The 22881-nt window shown below is 36.2% G+C and overlaps 1 protein-coding gene across 4 annotated transcripts in view; it reads left to right on the top strand.

Moving 5' to 3' along the window:
* ZNF106 (zinc finger protein 106) overlaps positions 1–22881 on the top strand; it is a 98870-nt gene that overhangs the window by 55288 nt on the left and 20701 nt on the right. For 3 of the 4 annotated variants that reach the window (XM_077127569.1, XM_077127570.1, XM_077127571.1), the window contains 11 exons: positions 2659–4833; positions 5894–6524; positions 7809–7878; positions 9165–9319; positions 9404–9464; positions 9925–10266; positions 12083–12845; positions 13204–13259; positions 13852–13997; positions 16285–16419; positions 20308–20424. In XM_077127569.1, the coding sequence (XP_076983684.1) occupies positions 2659–4833; positions 5894–6524; positions 7809–7878; positions 9165–9319; positions 9404–9464; positions 9925–10266; positions 12083–12845; positions 13204–13259; positions 13852–13997; positions 16285–16419; positions 20308–20424 (4651 nt within the window). The remainder of the gene's footprint in view (positions 1–2658; positions 4834–5893; positions 6525–7808; positions 7879–9164; positions 9320–9403; positions 9465–9924; positions 10267–12082; positions 12846–13203; positions 13260–13851; positions 13998–16284; positions 16420–20307; positions 20425–22881) is intronic. The other variant, XM_077127572.1, reaches the window with a different exon arrangement.

Here is a 22881-nt window from a genome sequence, read left to right as displayed (position 1 = left end):
TTCTAGCAGAAAGGTAATAAAGTATAAGCTAAATTATGTAGTGATTCTTATTGCTAAAATAGCATCTTATCCTTTAGGGAAAAAAAATTTTGCCTGATGTGAATTAGCATGATGCTTCTGCCAAATTTGATTTATCCCTTTATTAGCATCTTTGAATCCTTAGTGAATACAACAGTTCTTAGCTCTTTAAGTGCTTCCGTAAATATTTACTGAATAAATTTATATTTTAAATTTAATAATGTCAAGATCATTTCAGCAATGTAAGTTTTCCAGCTTGTGATGCATAATTTTATACCTTTATCTATACATTCAGATATTATTTTGGGGTTTTTGTGTTTTTACATTACTGATTTATGGTCTAACGAATTTAGTTGACGAGACAAGGAATTTTCAAATATGAGTGAAGGACAGATAGAACCAGTTATGAAGTGGGGGTAATTTTTCAAGTACTAGGACATGTGGAGAAAAATTTCAAATTCAAAAATGAAATTTTTGATGATTTTTCCTGAAACTGGGTTATACCTTATCTATATCTCCTTTTTAGTTAAAGGTCCAAACATAAAAATGTAGTATTTTTTACTCTCTATACTAAAAGTTTTTAATTTTAACAATTCCTTGAAGGAGGGTTTCTTACATGATTCTTCTATGGTTCAGTTGCTTAGTCCTTCAGATGACATTCCCTCTACTTTTGGTGTAGCTGTAGTTTAACCCTTTCTCCTGTTTTAGGGACTTGTAGATCTAGGAGACTAACTTCTATTTTTGTTCTTGTATGCTATTGTAATTATTAGCTTATCTATAAAAGAGCATTCTTTTATAGACATTCTTATAGTTAATATTCTTTATGTCTTGTGCTGTGCCTCCTTGGTGGCCTACTAATGAAGTCATTTACTTATATCTTCATGAGATTTTAGCTTAGATTATTCTTTGAGTTGTGTATCTAGCTAAATGCTGTTGTTCCCTTGATCTAGCCGCTGCACAATGATTTAGAAATTTTACTTTAGGACTGATTTATTGCCTAAATTCTCCTTACATTTCTGTATTATATTAGTGTAGCCCAGTTAGCAGTCCTCTTGGGTTTCAAAAGTTGCATACTGTTTAGAAGCAGACACAAAAAGCAGTTTGGTTAATTGTGGTACAAAAACCCTACTAGTAAAGACTAGCAGTGGGGTAAAACAGATAGATTAAATTGGGTTTATGCCCTAAACAAAAAATCATACTAATGTATGTAATAATACTTGTCACTTGGGGATTTAGAGTCTCCTGTTTAGAAATGGTTGTAATGCAAATATAAGTAGATTTTTGAACTTTTGGATAAATTAACTTTTAATTTCAACTTGTGAAAAAGGAAGAAATTCATTGTATGTCTAAAACCTTGTAGACATTAGAAGCTTTTAAAAGCTGATTAATATCAGTACTGTTTAAGATTTAAGTCAGATTCAGAAGAAGGAACCCAACAGCAGAAACTATGTTTTGAGATTTTCATTCTATTGAGACCTAATAGTTGAGAATATAGACCCTGAAGTGAGAATCCCAAGATACAAACAGTCTACCCTATCACTTACTGTCTTACTCTAGGCAAGTGACTTAACCTCTCTGATTCTCAGCTTCCTCATCAAAAAAATAGGAATAATAAGAGTACGTGCCTCAGGCTTATGATTAATTAAGTGAGATAATCTCTGTAAAATGCTTAACATTAAATGCCTAAGACTTAGTATGTACTCAGTAAATTCAGTTCTTTTTTTTTTCCAGCATCTACTATATGCTAAGCACTGTGCTAAGCACAGCATAGGCAATTTGAATAGAAAAATGATTTATTCCTATTCTTGTAATGGCTACTGAAATTCATTCGTATTTCTGTGGGCTCCTTGTCTACATGAAGAGTGTAAGCAGCTGTAGCTACTTTATAAAAATCTCTAGCTCATAGAGCTCTTTATAGCACTTATTGTGGGCACTACTTATTTGGTATGTGCTATTTTACTCCTGTTTGTGACCTTACTTGTTTCCTCAGCTAGGTTCTATGCCCTTAAGGAACAGGAACTACACAAAAAAAATTTTCTTTCAGAGCAATATCTTACCATTTAAAACAGGATAAGAAACTGAGTTGTTTCCATAAGAACATACACTGGAGAAATCACAATATTAAGGGCAGCCAAACATTAAAATTGTGTTAACAACAATAATTAACTGTAACTACAAAACATATTGGGGGTGCATGAGTGATTCAAGTGGTAGAATGCTCGCCTTCCATGTGGGAGACCCAGGTTCAATTAAAGGACCATGCACCCCTCCCCCACAAAAAAATATAATTGTTCTTATTTTGAAAAGCTACATAATGCAAAAATAATAATTGTGTAGACAAGGACAGAATCCAAGAACATGCCAACAAAAACAGGAGTGGGAAAGGAGGATAGTATAAATATATCAAATTTTTAATATTCCTGGGATGATAATGGAAGCATGATACTGTGTAATTTCTAGGTTAATAAATTGGGAAATAACAGGTTTGAGTATACCATTTAAAAATATGGAAACAATCTCTTAGAAATGAAAATAGACCCTATTACATGTTCTAAATAATGGAGGAAGATATAGGGGGAATAAAGGAAGCATAAGAATTCCTTTAAATCACTAAAGAAAAAACCTTTTTTTTCTCTCTAGAAAAGATGATGCTTCTAATAGCAGCCAAGAAATAAACCCTGATGACCGGCGACCCCTATGGAGACGAGAAGACCGAATCCCTTACCAAGACAGAGAGAGTTACAGTCAACCAACATGGCACCATCGTGTACCTCCTCAGCGTGACTGGAAATGGGAGAAAGATGGCTTTAATACTAGGAAAAACAGCTTTCCACATTCTTTGAGGAGCAGTGGTGGACCAAGAGGATGTTCCGGATGGCATAAAGGTGTTACAGGAGGCTCTTCAGCTTGGTTTCACAACCATAGTAATTCTGGAGGTGGTTGGCATTCAAATAGTGGAATGGTAGATTGGAATCATAATGGTACAGGAAGGAATTCCAGTTGGCATTCTGAAGGAACAGGTGGCTTTTCCAGCTGGCATATGAATAGCAGTAACGGAAACTGGAAATCCAGTGTACGTAGTGCAAATAGTTGGAATTATAATGGCCCCGGAGACAAAATTCAGCAGGGCCGAAACAGAAATTCAAACTGTCAAATGGAAGACATGACAATGCCATGGAATAAGAAACCTAATAAGTCAAACAAATATAATCAAGAGAGATATAAATGGCAGCGGCAAGAAAATGGCAAAATTGGTACAGTTAGCACCTACAGAGGTCCATCCGATGAAGGATTTGCAAGTGATAAATTTCCCTCAGAAGATTTACTTGACTTCAATTTTGAGCACCTAGAAAGCCAAATCACTAGGCAAGTAGACACCATAGCTTCCAAAATCAGTGGAAAGAATGGCAATGTAGCTAGGGAAAAGCTCTGTCGCTGGACTCCTTACCCTTCCCAGAAGACTCTGGATTCACAAACAGGACTGAAGGAAGTCACTGGTAATAAGTCAGAGATGAAAGATAAGCCTTTTTTTGATTTTTGCCTTATAACTACAGGAGCGCAGAAGGCCCAAATTGATGAAACAAGTAATTCTTCAACATTGAAAACACAAAAAGAAACACATGTGGGATCTTTTCATCACAAAGCCACTTCTGACCACAGTAAGGTAGTAAGAGATTGCCCCATTAATGAAAAACCTGAACAAGAGCATAATTCAAATAAAATGCCATCACTGAAATCCCCACTCCTTCCAATTCCAGGCACTAAATCAATTTCTCAAAATCAAGATTCAAAGAATCCCTTAAAAACAGCCAAACCAAATTCTTTTTCACTTGGAGAACACTCAGATTCCTCGAACAAACCCACTTTGGAAGACAGCCATGGTTCTTACTTATCCAGATTGCGTAGTTCATGCCCTCGAGTTTTAAAAGAGAATAAAAGTACATTTGGCACCCAGAGTGGACCCAGTGAAAATTTAAGTGATACATTACAAAAAGCCAAAGATGTGCTTCAATGTCATGAACAATTTCAAAATCCAGTTCTTAGCACCTCTAAAAGGACCAAGAGCTACACAAAAGCAAGTAGGAATGTAGAAGAGTCTGAAAAAGGATCTTTGAAAATTGAGTTTCAAGTACACACATTAGAAGATGAAAGTGAGGGAGAGATATCTGACACTGAAAAGCATATAACAAAAATTGGAACCTTGGATTCTGTAACTACAGAAATTTTATCTAGCAGCACTCATACTGTTGGTGAAAAAGAAGGTAATGACCAAATCCAGAAAGTATCTAGAAAACTGTCCAGTTCTCCATGTAATTCTGCCACTCACCAGAAAGAATCTGAGTTGCAAATGACATCTGCAGACAGTCCACATCCTGGCTTATTGCTAGACTTGAAAACCTCTCTAGATGACGCACAGGTTGATGACTCTGTTAAATCTCATGTATCTTATGAAACAGAAGGCTTTGAGAATAGTAGCCTGGATGCAGAGCTTCAGAAAAGTGATACAGGTCAGCCCTCAGGCCCTCCCCTGCCTGAGCTAAGTAAACTTGGCTTTCCTGCCTCTCTCCAGAGAGATCTAACCCGACACATTAGTTTGAAGAGCAAAACCGGAGCACACCTTCCTGAGCCAAACCTCAATAGTGCTCGCCGCATTCGCAATATTAGTGGTCATCGAAAGAGCGAGACAGAGAAGGAATCTGGGCTCAAGCCAACCCTGCGACAGATTCTAAATGCATCCCGGAGGAATGTCAACTGGGAACAGGTCATTCAGCAAGTAACCAAGAAAAAGCAAGAACTTGGCAAAGGTTTACCCAGGTGTGTCCCTCTTTTCAGTATGGTTTTTTTTCTTATCTTCAAAACTACCCTTTCACCCTTGTGAAGAGATCTCTATTTGTTACATCTAATTAAATGTTTGTAAAAAATATACATTGTGGAAGTCTGGCTTGAATATCAAAAAAAAAAAAAAAATGACTGCTACTCTGTCAAATAAAGTATTTCCTAACAGGGAATTCAGATTAAAAAGGAAACAGAGCTACTTCTGAAAAACAACATGGGGACAGAACAAAATCGTTGGAACTCTGTCACTTTGGCTATAGGGGCTAGAAAGTAACAGCATAAAAATGTCCATGTATAAATCTGTTTCTGTTTCTAGATCTCAATTTAGGAATGAGTGGTACATTTTCAGTATAACTGTTCTCATTACCTTTTACTTAGAACCTATGGATAGTTACCCTTCTGTATATACTCTGGACATTATAGTTGTGATCACAAAATACTTTCTGAAACACTTTTATAACATTTTGGCACTCCTAATTGAGTACTAGGCATTTCTGAATGGTAAAGTAATGTTCAATGTAGATATGCTATTTGAACATTATAATACTGCTGCTTTATAATTATATAGCCCTCCAGACTTACAGGACATTTCTGTCCATGTCATTTTGCCCCCTTTTCTTTTCCCATACCTTGTGGGTAATATTTGAGATGGTAAGTATTAAGCTCTTAGCTTCATATTTGGCACTTGTGAATGCTCAGTGAGTGTTTTTTGTTTGTTTTCGCTGCTTTTAAAAATTACATACTTGTTGTTAATTTAAAGCTATATTAAATAAAACCCAAGATGGTTTACTCCCTCAAATGCATTCTTATAGCTGTATTCAAATCTCTAACTTAGCACTTGTCACATTACGATACTTACAGTTATTTATTTTATATCTGGATCTCTTGTTAGACTGTGAGCTCCTCAAGGATAGGTACCATTTTATTCATTTTGTAATCTCAGTGCTTAATAGAGCTCATTGCATTAATGGTTACCGTACCATGTTTTGAGTTAGTTTTTTTTTTTTTTCCTTCCTTCCTTTGTTTCTTTATTTCCAAGGTTTGGCATAGAAATGGTGCCTCTGGTTCAGAATGAACAAGAAGTGTTAGATTTGGATGGTGAACCTGATCTGCCCAATCTAGAAGGATTCCAGTGGGAAAGTATCTCCATTTCTTCATCACCTGGGTTGGCAAGGAAGCGAAGCCTTTCAGAGAGCAGTGTGATCATGGACCGCACTCCTTCTGTGTATAACTTCTTCAGTGAGGAAGGTACAGGCAAAGAAAATGAGTCCCAGCAGATTGTTTCACCTACTCACTCCTTGAGGGCTGCACAGAGTCAAGAAGCAATTATGGGTCTTAAACAAGAAATAACACCTCTGGCTGTCTCCTTAAGAACCAGTGAAAGGGGTGAAAATATTGCTAACCGAAGGAGGCATAGTGCGCAATTATCCTCTGACCTTAAAATGCCTTTGATGCATTCAACAAAAGACCTAAGCAGCCAGGAGAGGTCTACACCACCTTCAGAGAATCAAAATGCCCAGGAGAGTAATGGGGAAGGAAACTCATCATCAAATGCATCCTCAGTCCTTGCAGTCTCCAGTTTGGCAGATGCAGCTACTGACAGCAGCTACACCTCTGGTGCTGAACAAAATGATGGCCAAAGTATTAGAAAGAAACGAAGAGCCACTGGAGTGAGTATTATTCCCTGTCTTTTTGTAGAACATCTCCTGTGTTGACTTAGCTGATATAAGGAAGGCTTAACTGTTTAATTTTGGGGGTGGAGGGTGGAGTTTCTTGGGTGGGTTTTTCCCTCACTCTGTTCATGGCTCTTATTCATACTTTCATATTCTTATTCTACTGGGTTCTTTTTTGTTTTGTTTTTTGTGATTAATTCTACTAAGTTAGATGTAATTTGAGATGAATGTACAGTAATAGGAAAACATGAAGTCATCTCTAAAACTAGTGTCTTAAGCCAGTGATTCTTTGTATCACATGACCAAGGAGTAAGCCACATCTTCAGCTGTAACGTTATCTGTTTTCATGAGTATTCTGGATCGCTGCTGAAGAAAGGCATTCTAGTGTTGCATTTGTAGGACAATGTATGATTGTTGGACTCAGGACTGTTAGGCTGAACACTAAGGTGGTTTTAATACTATTAGAATGTATATAAATGAACATAGTCCTAGAAGTATTTTAAGCCTCTGTTATTCTGTTATCTTTTGTCCTTCAGTTACCCAGCCTACTAAGAATTTATTCCTCCACTGACAGTGCTTCTTCTCTTTTGGCGTCTTTGTTGCTAATATTACTTGCCCCTTTTAGGAATCCTTTCTGAAAAGACAGTTGCTTGTGGTGACATAGTCTGGAATCTGGCACTGTAAGAAAATGAGCTGTTTCCTTTCAATACTGAGCAATATAGCAGATAGTTAAAAGCATGTGTTTTAGGCTTGGATTTAAATTCCAACTCTGCCCCTTTGAACAAGGCACTATATTGTGTATATTGTTAGATGATTTGAAATAAACTTTAAACTGAGAAATTGTTTTATGACAAAACTTGTATCTTGGGGCTTATCCCAGAGATTGTTTAGCTTTTTTGTTGTCAAGGTCTTCACTGAAATGTCAAGTAGAATCTATACCAAGATGGAATCAGTATGAGTTACTGGCTTTATCCATCCTTCTATCTATGCTGTACTTCACCAAGATATAATGCTTTGCCTGAGCACGTTTTTTAGCATGGGCTTTACCTGTAGGATGCTAGGAAGGTACTTGACCTTGGATTCTTTTTTTTTTTTTATCAGCTATATTCATTCAACTAATACTTGAGTTTGTACCATATGCATTAGACTCCTACTGTCCTGTTAGAGATGGTAGCAGTAATGGAAGACAGTGTTATGTTTATCTTAGAATTGATTCTTTTTTCTTCTCCTAGGTAATGGCCTTTACATGTATAATATATTCAATTTTCTTTATACCCTCAGGATGGATCTTCTCCTGAACTTCCAAGTCTTGAGAGAAAAAATAAAAGAAGGAAAATTAAAGGAAAAAAAGGTATGATGCAACATATTCTGGCAGAAAGACATTTTTCTTACAGCAATTCAGTCTTTTACACTTTGACACAGAGCATAGTTAGGGTAAAATAGCACTGATAAGTTTGATTTCCTACTTTATCATGTTTCTACTATAGAAGAAATGTATGATGCCACATAGGCCTGTAAGCTAAAGTATATATATCCCTTGGACAAATTGCATGCAGTTCAAAGCCAGAAAATCTAGTTGGCCCTTTTCAGTGAGATGAAGGGAGACAGAATATTTAGTAAAAATTTTATCCCTCTTGGTCATTTATAGCCATTTCTCTCATTTTCCATTTTGAGATGTCTCAGTTGCTATTCTAATGTAAATTAAGGAACAGAGTTATTAGTCTGGCTCCCTCACTGATACACTTCTATGATTCTTGCTTTCCATTGATTCTAACCCAGTCCTGGTATAAGGCCTAGTGCAGAAAGTGATTGGATGAAACCTTGGGTGGTTGGATGTGGTGGATAAGGTAGGAAGGAGTTAAGCATAACACCCGGATTCCTGACTGGGGCAACTGGGTGGTTGATGGTATCGATTATAGAGCTAGGAAGCACAATGAGAGGAGCAGGGCAGAGGGTAGAGGAAGATGACAAGTTTCTTTTGGTTACTTTGAATTAAAGGACGTTTGAGACCTCAAATCAGTAATTGGATATTGTGGGTCTGAAGTTCAGGAGCAAGGTCTTGTCATATTAAATGGGAAGAAGATAGACATTAGTATGATAAATGCATTTAGTAGTACATTTCAAACAAATTAAGTGTACTATTTCTAAGCTATATTTTCTTTAGGAAACCTTCTCTAATAAAGAGATCTATTTTAAGTTAACTAACAGACTAGAAAAATATAGATTGGGAGGAAGGTGCTAACAGTTCAGTTCTGGGACACAATCTCAGCCAGTGCCTTAGGTAAGGGTATATAAAGAAAGAATGGAAAATGAAACCTAGTAGAGTTGATTTGCTTGGGACAGAGATCTCACCTAGTAGGGTAGTGGTGGAAGATGGGGAATGGGTAAGGTAGTACCATGTGGTGGCACAGTTGAACCCATAAGACCTTCATCTTATGAATTCTGACTTTTGATTTCTAGCTCTGACAGCATCAGACTTGACTATATGATTTGTGAGATTTGATGTGTCTCCTGTGACTTACAGGGAGCAAAAATAAATCTTATCTCAAATAACAGGTATGGGCCCATCTCTTGAGGCGCTGTATTGTAAAGGGAAGTCTCCATTATTAACCTGAGTCTTACGGTTTCTTTTGGCAGAACGTTCTCAGGTTGACCAGCTGCTGAATATTTCCTTAAGGGAGGAAGAACTTAGCAAATCATTGCAGTGCATGGATAACAACCTTCTGCAAGCCCGTGCAGCACTTCAGACAGCTTATGTTGAAGTTCAGCGGCTACTTATGCTCAAGCAGCAGGTAACAGCAGATGTAATGTTTAATAGAAAATGATCATCTCTGAAGTTGGATTTCAAAATGCTTAACAAAATACTCTATTTTTAGATAACTATGGAGATGAGTGCACTGAGGACCCATAGAATACAGATTCTACAGGGACTACAAGGTATTCAGAGAAATCTAATGAGTTGGGCTACCGATAGCTTGTTACTTTTTTATTCTCTATAGAAGAGAATGAAAAGGCCATATGATTTCTCTCATGTGTCCTTGGTATCTTTCTTCTCTTAAAAGTTCACAGTACAGCATCCTCAGAATGCTTAGTAGTGGGGACAGTCTGTTATGGAAAAGACTTTTGGGCCAGGAATCCAAAGATCTGGGTGCAAATATGACTCTTTAGTATTGGTACATATGTGCCTTTGGAAAAGTTACTTTAAATCTGAAAAATTGGAATGTTAATTCCTATTCTGTTTATATTACATAACATTCTACTTTGAAGAACTATGAAGGGCTATACTAATACATTTATTAATTTGAAATTTACTTTTACACTTAAAAATACAAATTGGCTCGGAAATGAATAGTTTTTCAGAAAACATTTTTGGTTTTGTGTGTATTTCTTATTCTAGAAACTTATGAACCTTCTGAGCATCCAGACCAGGTTCCCTGTAGTCTTTCACGAGAACAAAGTAACAGTAGATCTCAAACATCTTCTGAGGCCACACTGCTGCCCACTCCCTTTTTACCAGTTTTTCTGGAGCCTCCGTCTTCCCATGTATCTCCATCATCCTCTGGAACTCTTCTCCAAGTAATTACATCTCCTCCTTTCCAAGCCCATGGCGGTGTCCCTGCTCCAGACTCATCTGTTCAAATTAAACAAGAGCCCATGTCTCCTGAACAGGACGAGGATGTGAATGTTGTGCCCCAGGATTCTGCCTGCAATGTGTCCAAGGAAGTACTGCAAACTAATAGTATGTAAGCTTTTTTCTGGTTTATTGGCAACCCTATAGTGGGTCTAGGGCATTATTTTTTTTAAACATGGGCAGGTACCGGGAATCGAACCTGGGTCCTCTGGCATGTCAGGAGAGAATTCTGCCTGCTGAGCCATCATAGTCTGCCCGGGTCTAGGGCATTTTTATGTCAGTCATATAAAACCATTCTTGCCCTTCAAAGTTATTATCATTTTCATTGAAATTCTCTTTATACGAAAGGCACATTTACACGTATTTCAGAGAAATGTAATTTGATCACTAACTTTCATAATTTTCTCCAAACTAGGATAACTAAATTGGCTTCCTTTTAGCATCTAAAAGGTTCCATATTAGGATTGTTGCAGAATTTGTTTTTTGTGATGTAAGTGGGGTCAAAGTTGTTCAGCCAATTTTCTAGATAAGATATATCTTCCAGATTTCTCAGTTTCTAAATATAAGGTCCTTATCACCTCAGATAAGCCAGTACTAATGCAAGTGTGAGAGGCTGGCAACCATGATAGAAGGCAGGGGGCTCTAGGGTTTGGAATCATCTGATAGAAGCTTGGATGGTTTTGAGGAACAGTGAAGGTTTTTCATAAAGTGACAATCACCGTTTGAAAATGACTTCTTAGCTATTTGAATCCTATTAAAAGTTGGCATAATCACAATGGTGTTTTATAAAAAATTAAGTAAAAAAACAAACAAACTGGCATTGTGTGATTTCTTGAGCAGAAATGAAGTCTGAAGAATTGCCCTAAATTTTCTTCCCAGTGCTCTCTTGCATACTAATTGAGATTTTGGTGTTAAATATATATTATCTTTTATATTGAACATTGGGTTCCTTTTATATAGGTGGTATTCAGGATTTTTTAAAAAAATGTAATAATGAAGCATTATAGTGACTTTCTAAGCCAACTTTTCAAAAACAGCTTTTACTAGATTTCTTTTTCTGATTATGAAAGAAATTAATGTTCATTATTAAAAATGTCGATGTTATTTTGTTATATATCCTTTCAGTCTTTCTAAAATGATAAATGTTGGTGTTTACATGTAGACTTTATACAGTGAACATATAGTATATTATATATAACTTGATTTTCTTTTGTTTAATGTCATAAACATTTTCCCATGTCATAAAAATAATTTCTCTAACATCTTAATTTTATTTTACTTGTAGCATAATATTTGAATAGTTGTGTAATAATCTGGGTATAGAAAAATTCATATGATAAATCTCCTTAGACTATTTAGTTTTTATGATTTTTTTAGTCTTGTAGGTAAAATTAAATTCTACGTCTTTGAATACATTTATGTTTATCAATTTAAATTCCTAGAAAATAGATATTCTTAAGTCACTTGACTGTTTAACCACTAGTATGTAGCAAATTAGTTGATATATAGGTAAAATGTCTAGTGTAAACATCTAAAAAAATAAAGGTGAAAGCACTTTAGTCAAGTAGATATTTAAGAGTCTACCAAGAATAAGGTACAATGTTAAATGTGGACATTTAAATCAAGAAAGAAAGAAAAAAGGTTGGTAGGACTAATCCCTTCCCGCAAGGAGCTTTCATAGTGAGTAAAACATGTGTATTATCTGTGAGATTAATGCAAGGCAAAGTGTAGTAAGTGCTATTACAGCACTAGATCTGTAAGTTATGGGAAGCTGAGGGGTGAGATGACAGCTTTAAAAATCATGTTTTGTTAGTGTATCATTGAAACTTCATTATTTGATAAAGATTTAATCAGTGATAAGTAATTTGCAGTTTGTAAATAGCAGGCAAAAAATGATATAATAATTTTTTTCTTCCTAATTCAGGAGAAATCAGTGACAGTTGTCCAGTTTATCCAGTCATCACTGCAACATTGTCCTTAGCAGAGCTCACAGAGGGCTTCCATAAGGCTACTGTGGAGCAAGGATATACCAGAAACAGAGAAAATTCTCCCTCTTCCCAATTAACTGATCTTCCTAGCATAAATAAAGAAGGTGAAAATCCAGCCAAAGGTAACAGTGGGTCTGAAGCTTGTACCAGTTCTTTTCCACAATTGTCCTTTGCTTCAGAAACCCCTTTGGAGAAGGAGGTCCACTCTCCAGCTGACCAGCCTGAGCAGCAGGCAGAATCTACTCTGACATCAGCTGACATGAGGAGCAACAAGAAAAAGAAGAAACTTAGGAAGAAAAAATCTCTACGGGCTACCCATATTCCTGAGAATAGTGACACCGAACAGGATGTATTTACTGCTAAACCTGTAAGGAAAGTAAAAACTGGAAAGTTAACGAAAGGGGGGAAAGTAACAACTTCCACCTGGGAAGATGGCCGAACTGGCCCGGAACAAGAAAGCATCAGAGATGAGCCAGATAGTGACTCGTCTCTGGAAGTCCTAGAAATTCCTAATCCTCAGTTAGAAGTAGTAGCCATTGATTCCTCTGAATCTGGAGAAGAGAAGCCAGACAGCCCATCTAAAAAGGATATCTGGAACTCTACAGAGCAAAACCTGCTAGAAACTTGCCGTTCTGGTTGTGATGAAGTTAGCTCTACCAGTGAGATTGGCACTCGCTATAAGGATGGTATCCCTGTGAGGTAAGGATGTTGTTTTGATCCAATCAGAATGGCTTTCACCAAATTTCTTTTTTTTAATAAAAAAACAGAACTTTCTGTTATGAGTCGGAATTTTAAAAATTTATATGTACATATAAATAGGTATTGTGAATAAGGAGGAATCCAATCTCGGCAGTGGAGGTTTTCTGCTTCCTCTAAGGACTGTTTTATAAATATTCACTCTGCTTTTATTTCCCTTCATGTAGAAATTTCTCATGGAAAAACAGATCTCTTATATTGTACTTTGCTTATTGTTTAGAAAAATCCTGTGAATCAGAAAATTTAATGTTTTTACTATTTGTCCTGTTTACATGCTGAGATTTTTTCTGTTATTTTCTAGTGTGGCAGAAACTCAAACTGTGATATCCTCCATAAAAGGATCAAAGAACTCTTCAGGTATTTGGTTATTTAGTTTTATTTACATTAACTACAGAAAAAAAGTCTTGAATATATTGGAGCCTGGGTTTAAATCTACTTAAATGTATTTACAGAATAGGAAAGGGGTTTTGTCAGCAAAAAGATGGCTTTTACCAACAATTACGGTATCTCTAAGTCCTCATATCCTGGCCTTTCTGTTTGTTACCCACATCTTTCTTATCTGGCTTTCTATCTGTTCAATTAATTAGTATTAAATTTTCTTATTTGCTTTGAGAAGGAACTGCTTAAAGAATAATGCCTCACTCAGAGAATAAAAACTCTGCAGCAGCGGAGACTAGGTGTGGAGAGAGATTTGGTAAAGCATCATTCAAATTCTCGTTATATGAGTATCTTTTTCCAAAGTGAACGGCCTTCCCAGCTGTCTCTTATTATGGAATTTTCATATTAAAAACCATTAATTTAAAAATGTGGTGTTTTGTTAGGGGAAGTAAACTTGAAAGAGATCTTGTGATTTAATCTGGTGGCCACTATATTGTGTAAGGAGTCTGACTTTTGAGTGTCTTTTTAGACTCTAGCCGATATGTCCCTGAAATATTTTCTTGTTTTCTAGAAATATCTTCAGAGCCAGGAGATGATGATGAACCCACAGAAGGAAGCTTTGAGGGTCACCAAGCTGCAGTGAATGCAATTCAAATATTTGGCAATTTATTGTATACTTGTTCAGCAGATAAAACTGTCAGGGTGTATAATCTGGTGGTAAGTTGATGTGGGCCTTAAAGCTGATTTTTTTTTTCCTTTTTAATTGGGAAAAGGTTTTATTGGGTTACAATGTAATGTTTTAATGACTTAAAAATTTACATATTTTATTAGAGAAGTTATAGGTTTATAGAAAAATCATGCAGGAAATACGGAATTCCTATAATATACCCCCTCACACATGCAGATTTCCCTATTTTAACACTTTACATTACTGTGGGTATCTGTTATAATTGAGGAAACATTATTATTTTATATATATATATATACTATTTTTTTAACTTAAAAATTTTTTTTTATTTTTTTAACTTTTTTTAAAACTTTTTAATTGTATAATATATATACAAAGCAAAGAAAGAAAAAAGTAATAATTTTCAGAGCACTCTTCAAAAAATAGTTACAGGACAGATCCCAGAGTTTGTTATGGGCTACCATACCGTTATCTCAGATTTTTCATTCTAGCTGATACAGAATATAGGAGGCTAGAAGGAGTAAATTTTTTTTATCACCACAATCAAAATTTTTTTTCTTTTTTGTGAGAAATAACATATACACCAAAAGCAATAAATTTCAAAGCACAGCATACAATTGTAGAACAGATTTCAGAGTTTGGTATGGGTTACAATTCCACAATTATAAATTTTTACCTCTAGCTGCTCTAAGATACTGGAGAGTAAAAGACATACCAGTTTAATGATTCAGCAGTCATATTAATTTGTTAAATCCTACCTTCTCTGTGTAACTCCACCATCACCTTTGATCTTTCTGTCCCATTCTTTAGGGGTATTTGGGCTATGACCATTCTAACTTTTTCGTGTTGGAAGGGGCTGTCAGTTATATGGGGTAGGGAGATGTAACTAGCTGATGTTCTGGAGAGGCTGGGCCCTCTGAGTTTCAGGATTTTTCTGGTCCAGGGACCCATCTGGAGATTGTAGGTTTCTGGAAACTTACCCTAGTGCACGGAACCTTTGTAAAATCTTAAATATTGCCCTAGATGTAGAGCTGATTTTAAATGTAATTGATTCAGCAGCTCAGCAGTGTCACTGAGGACTTAATTTTTTTCTGTGTCTCTGCTCTGCCTTCTCTGGTATCCCTTCTTTCTAAAACGAATTCCTCTACTGTTCACAAGATAGTTGCCAGGAACCAATGGGGTTTCTTTTTCCTCCCACCACCAAAAATCCTGTTTTGCTACCTGAACCAATCACCTCTGCAAGAGGAGCCTTACCAATAGGTCAGTTTCCATCCTTGGAGTTGGAGATGGGGTCAGTTGCATGGCTGCTACAGAGTAGAGGGGGTTGAAAGGAATATTGGGGAGGTATTGTAGGAGGCATCTTCTATGATAATTGGTTAACTACAGAATCCAAGTTATTATGGAGAGCAACACTTTTCCATTATCCCACAGCTAGTGGAATCTGATACTCATTACCCATTACCCTAAATTTTCATCCGATGAGCTTTTGAGTTTTGAATTTGATATATGTCAAAACTGATTTTGTTTTTCAATAATGATAGTCAAGCAGATTTTATAACATTATGTTGTCTGCACAAACAAAAATGGAAGTATTTAAAATTATGAGGTCAGTAAAATTTAAAAAGTTAGGTGATGAACCAAGAAAATATGTTTGCTACAGATAGGTCTATAGGTTCCTTTAGCCTAATAATGCAAGGGGCAATAGGAATGACTAAAGGAAATAAGAGATGGTACTAGGAAGTATAAGATTTGGGGAAATGGGTCTAACGCTGCATCTCAAGATATACATATATATATTCATTCTAAATAGTTCTCAGAATGTGCACAGAAATAACACTTAAGATGTTCCCTTTTGAAACCTCACCTGGACCACTAGGACCTGTGATAGCAACTGACATTTCTGTGAGCACTGTGGAGCCTTGTCACAAGTTACCGATCAGATATAGATATAACTGAATAATTAGCTACAGTTTAGATTTTCTAGATCCTTAGTCTACATGTTGTACAGCCTTGTCCTGGTCACTAATTAAATTTCAAATCTACCTTATAATGAATTGCTCTAAGCATTTTTGTTGTTGTTATGGCTCTGCTAATTTTTTTTTTTTTATTCTTTCTGCTAATTTTTATAGTTGAAGATACCTCAGTACATGTGACTGTTTGCTAGGCGTTCAGTGAACAAATAAATGTTGAAAACCATTAGTGTGCCAGGCACTCTTCTAGGAGAACTGTATGTTATAGCATCTTTTGATTGAGGAAATGTGTTACTTATTCCTTCTCTATCCTGTAAGTAGTAATGTGATCTGTGCTTGACTGTAGAATCGGAAATGCATAGGTGTCTTTGAGGGCCACACCTCTAAAGTGAACTGCCTCCTGGTTACTCAGACCTCCGGGAAGAACGCTGCACTTTATACTGGTTCCAGTGATCACACCATTCGCTGCTATAATATTAAGGTAGATGGGTCCAGGGGAATCAAATGTGATAAACTGAACTACCTTTGACTGTATTTATTGTGTTGAGTGGAGACACTGAGGCAGATGCTTCATTCTGGCCACTTGACTTTCTGTTCTTTGCTTCTGAACCTAAGTTAGCACACTGGTATAATCTTAGGTGTTCATGAGGCTTAAAGCTAAACCACGTTTTTCTGTTTCTCTCCATACTTTTTTTTTCCTTTCTCATTTACTACTGTTGGTTATTCTTTCCCACAAATATCACTCTCAATTTTTATTTTTTTATCTCATACCAAAATCAGTCCTAGACAGACTACGGTGAAATGTTAAATTTTTTAGACCTGAACACTTAAGTGGACATCTTTGAATTTTCTAAACCCAAACGCATTGAAAGAAATGAGAAAAATTGTTTGCATTAAAAAATTATATTCTTTTCTTAATTTCTTTAAAATACATAATTAAGAAAAATTAATAGCATTATGTCAATTAAGTTTATGACATATCTAGATGAAATATATATAATAACAAGGAGCACAGAAGAGGAGGAGGGAATGGAACTAGGCTGATACAAGGTTCTTTTTTGAAAAATATTTTAAATTATGAAATATAACGTATATATAAAAAAGCAGTAAGTTGCAAGATACACTACAACAATTAGTTATAAAATAGATTTCAGAATTTAATATGGGTTACAGTTCCACAATTTTAAGTTTTTCCTTACTGGAAACTGAAAGAAATATCAATATAATGATTCAGCAGTCATACTCATTTGTTAAATCTTATCTTCTCTATTATAACTCTGCCTTCTCCTTTGACCTTTCTCCCAGTCTTCAGAGGTTTTCATGCTATGTCTATTTTAACTCTTTCATGTTGGGAATGTCAGTAATATGGGATGGGGGGATGAAACTAGTTGATGTTCTGGAGAGGCTGGTTCTTCTGGGTTTCGGGATTGGTCCAAGGTTCTTATATTTTACTAGGACTAGGCCAGTAATAACTTGAAGAAGATTATTTTAACCTAAAGAAGTTGTCCCTAGAACTACAGTGCACAACTTTATCAGGCATCAGATTCACCTGGAGAGCTTGTTAAAAAACATCCTGGCCCCATTCCCAGAGTTTTCTGATGCAGTAGGTTTAGGGTAGGACCCAAGAATTTGCATTTCTAACAACTTTTGTGACACTGATCTGATGATCTTGGGGCCATTTTTCAGAACCATTGCCCTAGAGCAACCATTAAAAATAAAATGCAAAGAAATAAAGCTTAAAAAGTCAGTAAAGAATTAAAATGATATACTAGAAAAGAATGTGTGTAACATAAAACAAGGAGAAACAGAGAAACGAAGAGGAGATAAATAGAATGCTAATAGCAAATTTGAGACTTAAGTCTAACCATATTTAATAAAACAGATTTGGCAAGCAATATAGTCTTAAATAAAAACAGGAAAATAGCTGTAACATAGAATGGGATAGACAGGGTTAATATTGTATGTTGAGTAAATTACACCTTTTAAGAAGTAAAACACAAATTCCTATGCATAAATTGGCAAAAGACAGAAACAAATTCCTTACAAAAAAGGAAATAAGAATTACTATTTGAAAATAATACCATCTTGCTTATTAATGCAAATTAAAAGTGCAATACTATTCTTGTCTCATAAAGTTAGCAAAAAATTTAAAAGATTTTTCAGTATTTTTAAAGATTCTAATATGTTTGGTATAGTGAGATTGTACATTTATGGAAAAATAATTTTTGGCCTGTTTTGAAATTGAGGTATAATTTTATAAAGTACACAAATGTGAAGTGTACAACTTGATGAATTTTTATATAGATACACATTTGGGTTACCACCACCAAGATCAAAATATAGACCATTTCTTGAGACAGCATAAAGTGTCAATGGCTGAGAGATCCCAAACAGAGTCAAAAGGTTATCCTGGAGGTTATTCTTACGCATTAAATAGATATCACCTTGTTAGTCAAGATGTAGTGGAGAGGCTGGAGGAAACTGCCTGAAAATGTAGAGCTGTGTTCCAGTAGCCATGTTTCCTGAAGATGATTGTATAATGATATTGCTTTCACAGTGTGACTGTGATGATTGTATAATGATATTGCTTTCACAGTGTGACTGTGTGATTGTGAAAACCTTGTGTCTGATGCTCCTTTTATCTGTCTTATCAACAGACTAGTAAAACATACAGAATAAAAGTAAATAATAGGGGAACAAATGTTAAAATAAATTTAGTAGATTGAAATGCTAGTAATCAATGAAAGGGAGGGGTAAGAGGTATGGTATGTATGAATTTTTTTCTGTTGTCTTTTTATTTCTTTTTCTAAATTGATGCAAATGTTCTAAGAAATGATCATGATGATGAATATGCAACTATGTGATAACATTGTGAGTTACTGATTATATATAGAATGGAATGATCATATGTTAAGAATGTTTTTGTTTGTTGTATTTTTTTTTAAAAATTAGTAAAAAAAAAAATTTTTAAATAGACCATTTCCATTGTCTGAATGTTCTCTCATATGCCTTTGCAGTCACCAACACCCTCCCCACCGCTGGAGATAACCAGTTTTCTGACTTCTGTCATTGTGTATTATTTTTTCTGCGCTTGAATTTTGTAATGATATGACCATACTGCATGTATTCTTCCATGCCTGACTTTATTTTTTATTTTATTTTATTTTTTTGCATGGGCAGGCACTGAGAATCGAACCTGGGTTTCCAGCACGGCAGGCGAGAAGTCTGCCTGCTGAGCCACTGTGGCCCGCCCTTCCATACCTAACTTTAGCTCACCACTATGTGTGAAATTCTTCTACGTTATTGCATGTACAGATAGTTTGTTCTTTTTTACTGCTGTATAGTATTCAATTTCCCCCATAAATTATAAGAAGATCTCCCATGGGTCACTAGAGGCAATATGAATCTTAACATTTGGGCATATGTACTATCTTTTTCTATATATTTACAATTTCATACACTGCGTTTATGTTTGTACTTTGGGGGGTGGGATGGGATTGATGATTTAAAAGGCTTGGTCTTTTTAGGTATGAAAGAAGTTTGGGAAGAGAGATCAGAGAATTTGACAATCCCACTTACAACCATCTCAATTTAAAAATCTGTTTTCAAACTCTTTTTTTAAAAAGGCACATTTGGACCTTTAGTCTCAGTATCATTTAACCACAAATCTTGAATATTTACTATATAATTGGCCATATTCTACGTGATTAGGTTTGCCTTTACAATCTAGTTCTGAGAATTGATGGAAACGACTTCTTAAAGATCATATCAAACAGTGGTTCTTAATCCTGGTTGTGTGTCAGAATTACTAAGGAAATTTTTTAAAATACAGATTCCAGAGCCTACTGAATTAGAATCTCAAGGTTTGAGGGTGAAGCTTAGGGTTCTATGTTTTTTAAAAGCTTCCTACTTAATTACGGCCCAGCCAATTTGGTGCCAGTTTGAAAGAGGAATTTGGGAGCTTTGAAATACAAAATCAGTTGCAGAAAGCACATATTGAATTACTGGAATTATTAAATGTGCAGATTTGTAAATATAATCTCCATTTGTAGTTTATAAGTCAAATGCAGCTTTATCTTTATCTTTGGCCATTTAATTTGAGAGGCTAATACTTTACTCATACAGCTCTTTGAAGAATTTTTACATTCCAAATAAAAACATGGCTAACATTACTAGAGGTTTATATTTGTTTTCATTGTTACTCACAGTTTGGTGGTCGTTAGCATCATATTTCAGAAGGGAAAAAATGAAAGATAGTTTTTTTTCCCTCATTAGAATCATTTTAAATAGACTTGCTTTCAGAAGGAATTGTTTTCACGTTATGTTTGCCCCTAGCCTCTGCTGATGAGGTTGTCTGTTCTTTCATCAGACCCGAGACTGTGTAGAGCAGTTACAGCTGGAAGACCGGGTTCTCTGCCTCCACAGTAGATGGCGAATCCTCTATGTAGGTCTGGCAAATGGCACTGTGGTCACCTTCAACATAAAGGTTAGTGTTTGTGGCGAGAGAATGTGAATACCCATGCCATTTGAAATAACATGAATGTGTATGGGAGCACGTAGAAGGCAGGCATTTTCCTGTTTTCTTGTGGGAGGAAGCAACAAAATTATCCATTAGTCAAAAACTGTTATCTTCTGATAGGAGTGAGATAAGATCCTCCATTTTGTCTGCTCAGATCCAAACATACCAGGACCAAAATGTAACTCTGCTAAATTAAACCAGGCCTGAAGACTTAGGGCCAAGTAATGAGTCACAGGTTACCACTGTCTGTTTTATTTTAAGAACACCATCATGAAAAATGAGCTTAAACCTTTGAATATGATATTGATGTTTATGGAACTTATTTTGGGTTTCTTGAGGGTGGCCTATTCTGTAAAGTGAACTAAGTCAGAGGTTTTTCTTCTTGTCCATGCAACCTCATTCTTTCCTAATCCAAAGATAAATACATTGGTTGAGCAAACCATTATTGAGCATCTATAAGGTACTAGACCCTTAGGCTAAGGCTTCAGAAATGAGTAGGAACCAATTCTTGGTGGCCCTTACGTGCTTTGTTCAGGTAGTTAGACTTTCTTATAGTCTTTACAGTATGAGAAACATCCAGAATTTGTATTTGAGAAGACATCACTGTGGAATTGATGAGCTTAGAAAAGACTGATATTAGAGATAGGGAGACCACTTAGGAGGCTTTGTGATAACTCAGAAGCTGGCGTGAAATCTTCGACTATGGTTGAAGTAAAATGAGTGGTGAGTGTAATCTAATGGTAGAACTGATAGGTTTGGTTACTAATTAGCTGTAGCACTATACCCCAGTGTCATCTGGTCATCTTGTAGCAGGATGTTAGAATTACCATGTTATTGCCAAATACAGTGTCATTCATGTGTTTAATGAGTAGGTACTAGCCTTCTTCCCCACACTAACTGGAACTATAAAGGATGTAATGAAATATGTCAGGGTTCCTGTCTTTGAGAAGCTTAAAAACCAAGTTAGAAGGATGTAATATATATATAAAATAAAATGTGCTATGTTATTTGGTTCACTTGGTATGAATAAATCAGGAAAGGCTGATTAGTGAAGGTTATTGTAATCCAGAATGTGAAGCACCAAGAACCCAGATTAGATTGGATTAGAGCAATAGAAATGGAGAATAAATTAAACATGTTTTAAAGGATGAAACTTAGTAATTGCCTAATTCTCTTCTCTTTTGTGAGGTTAATCAATATTGTCAGAGGTTAGGCAGAAGTTAAAAACAAGACTTTTGAGGCAAGGTGATGACAAGAAATTCAAATGGAACAGTTCTTTAAATTATTGAAGAACCCTGAAGATGGGCCTAGGGACAGAAATTTGAGAATCTCTGCATAGACTTGAATTTTGAAGCCTTGAGAATAGTTGAGCTCTCCAAGGAAAGTAGTGTAAGTAAAAGCATGTGAAACCTCAGCTTTGGAGGTCTACCCATGATGGGGGTGGGAACTGAGGAAAAGAAGGAATCACAACAAATGGAGGAGCAACAGTTGGAGACTCTGAACTGCTAGAGTAGCATCAGAAACCAAGGGAGGAGACATTATTAGGAGTGTGTAATCAACAGGCTCAAATAAAGTAAGAAATTAAAGAGATTTATAATTTTTTTTAGAATAAGTATATCTCAAATATTGCAAGAACACACAATCTAAAAAATTATCTGAAATACAAATATAACTGGATGTATTTTATCTGGCAGATTTTTCATTTTTACATCTGCTTTCAGCTCTGCATATTCCTTACTTTCTTATCAACCAAAACAATATTTTAAAATATGTTCTAAAGTATTTTATATTTGAAAACAGGTTTAGAATTGATGAAAGGCAGTTGAATTTGACAAGATTACTGACCTTAAAATTACGGAGATGAAAACTAGATAGTTGTAGCTGGCATTAATTTAACACTTACAATATGTCAGTCAATAGTCTAAATGCTATACTTGTAGTAAATTATTTAATCCTAATCAAAAACCTATGAGGGCCCGGGCTGGCCGAGAGTCTCGGAGAGGCAAGCTTCCCAGCCAAGGCGGCTGGCACCACACTTTTGCGGGCGGCTTGAAGTCTCGGCTTCGAGTCCGCGGCTACGAGTCTCGGATCAGAGGGCTATCCAAAGTCTGGGCTGGCTAGTCTGACTGCGAGACTCGGCTGCGGTGAGACCCCCGAGCGGCACGCGATTTCCCGATCAGCGGCAGCTGCGGCGGTCCGAGCTACTCCCTCCCTCCTTCCCGGGCCGGCTGAGAGTCTCGGAGAGGCAAGTTTCCCAAGCCGAGGCGGCTGGCGCCCCTCTTTTGCGGGCGGCTTCGAGTCTCGGCTTCGAGTCCGCGGATATGAGTCTCGGATCTGAGGGCTATCCAAGCCGCGGTGGCTCCCCACCCCCGCGGGAGGCTTCCTGGTCCGGTGGGGAATCCCCCAGGCCCGCTGCGGCCCGCA

Source organism: Tamandua tetradactyla, chromosome 14 (assembly GCF_023851605.1).
Source record: "Tamandua tetradactyla isolate mTamTet1 chromosome 14, mTamTet1.pri, whole genome shotgun sequence".
Classification (NCBI taxonomy): domain Eukaryota; kingdom Metazoa; phylum Chordata; class Mammalia; order Pilosa; family Myrmecophagidae; genus Tamandua; species Tamandua tetradactyla.
Note: the sequence above shows the minus strand (reverse complement) of the source record. Positions and strands in the feature narration are given on the sequence as shown.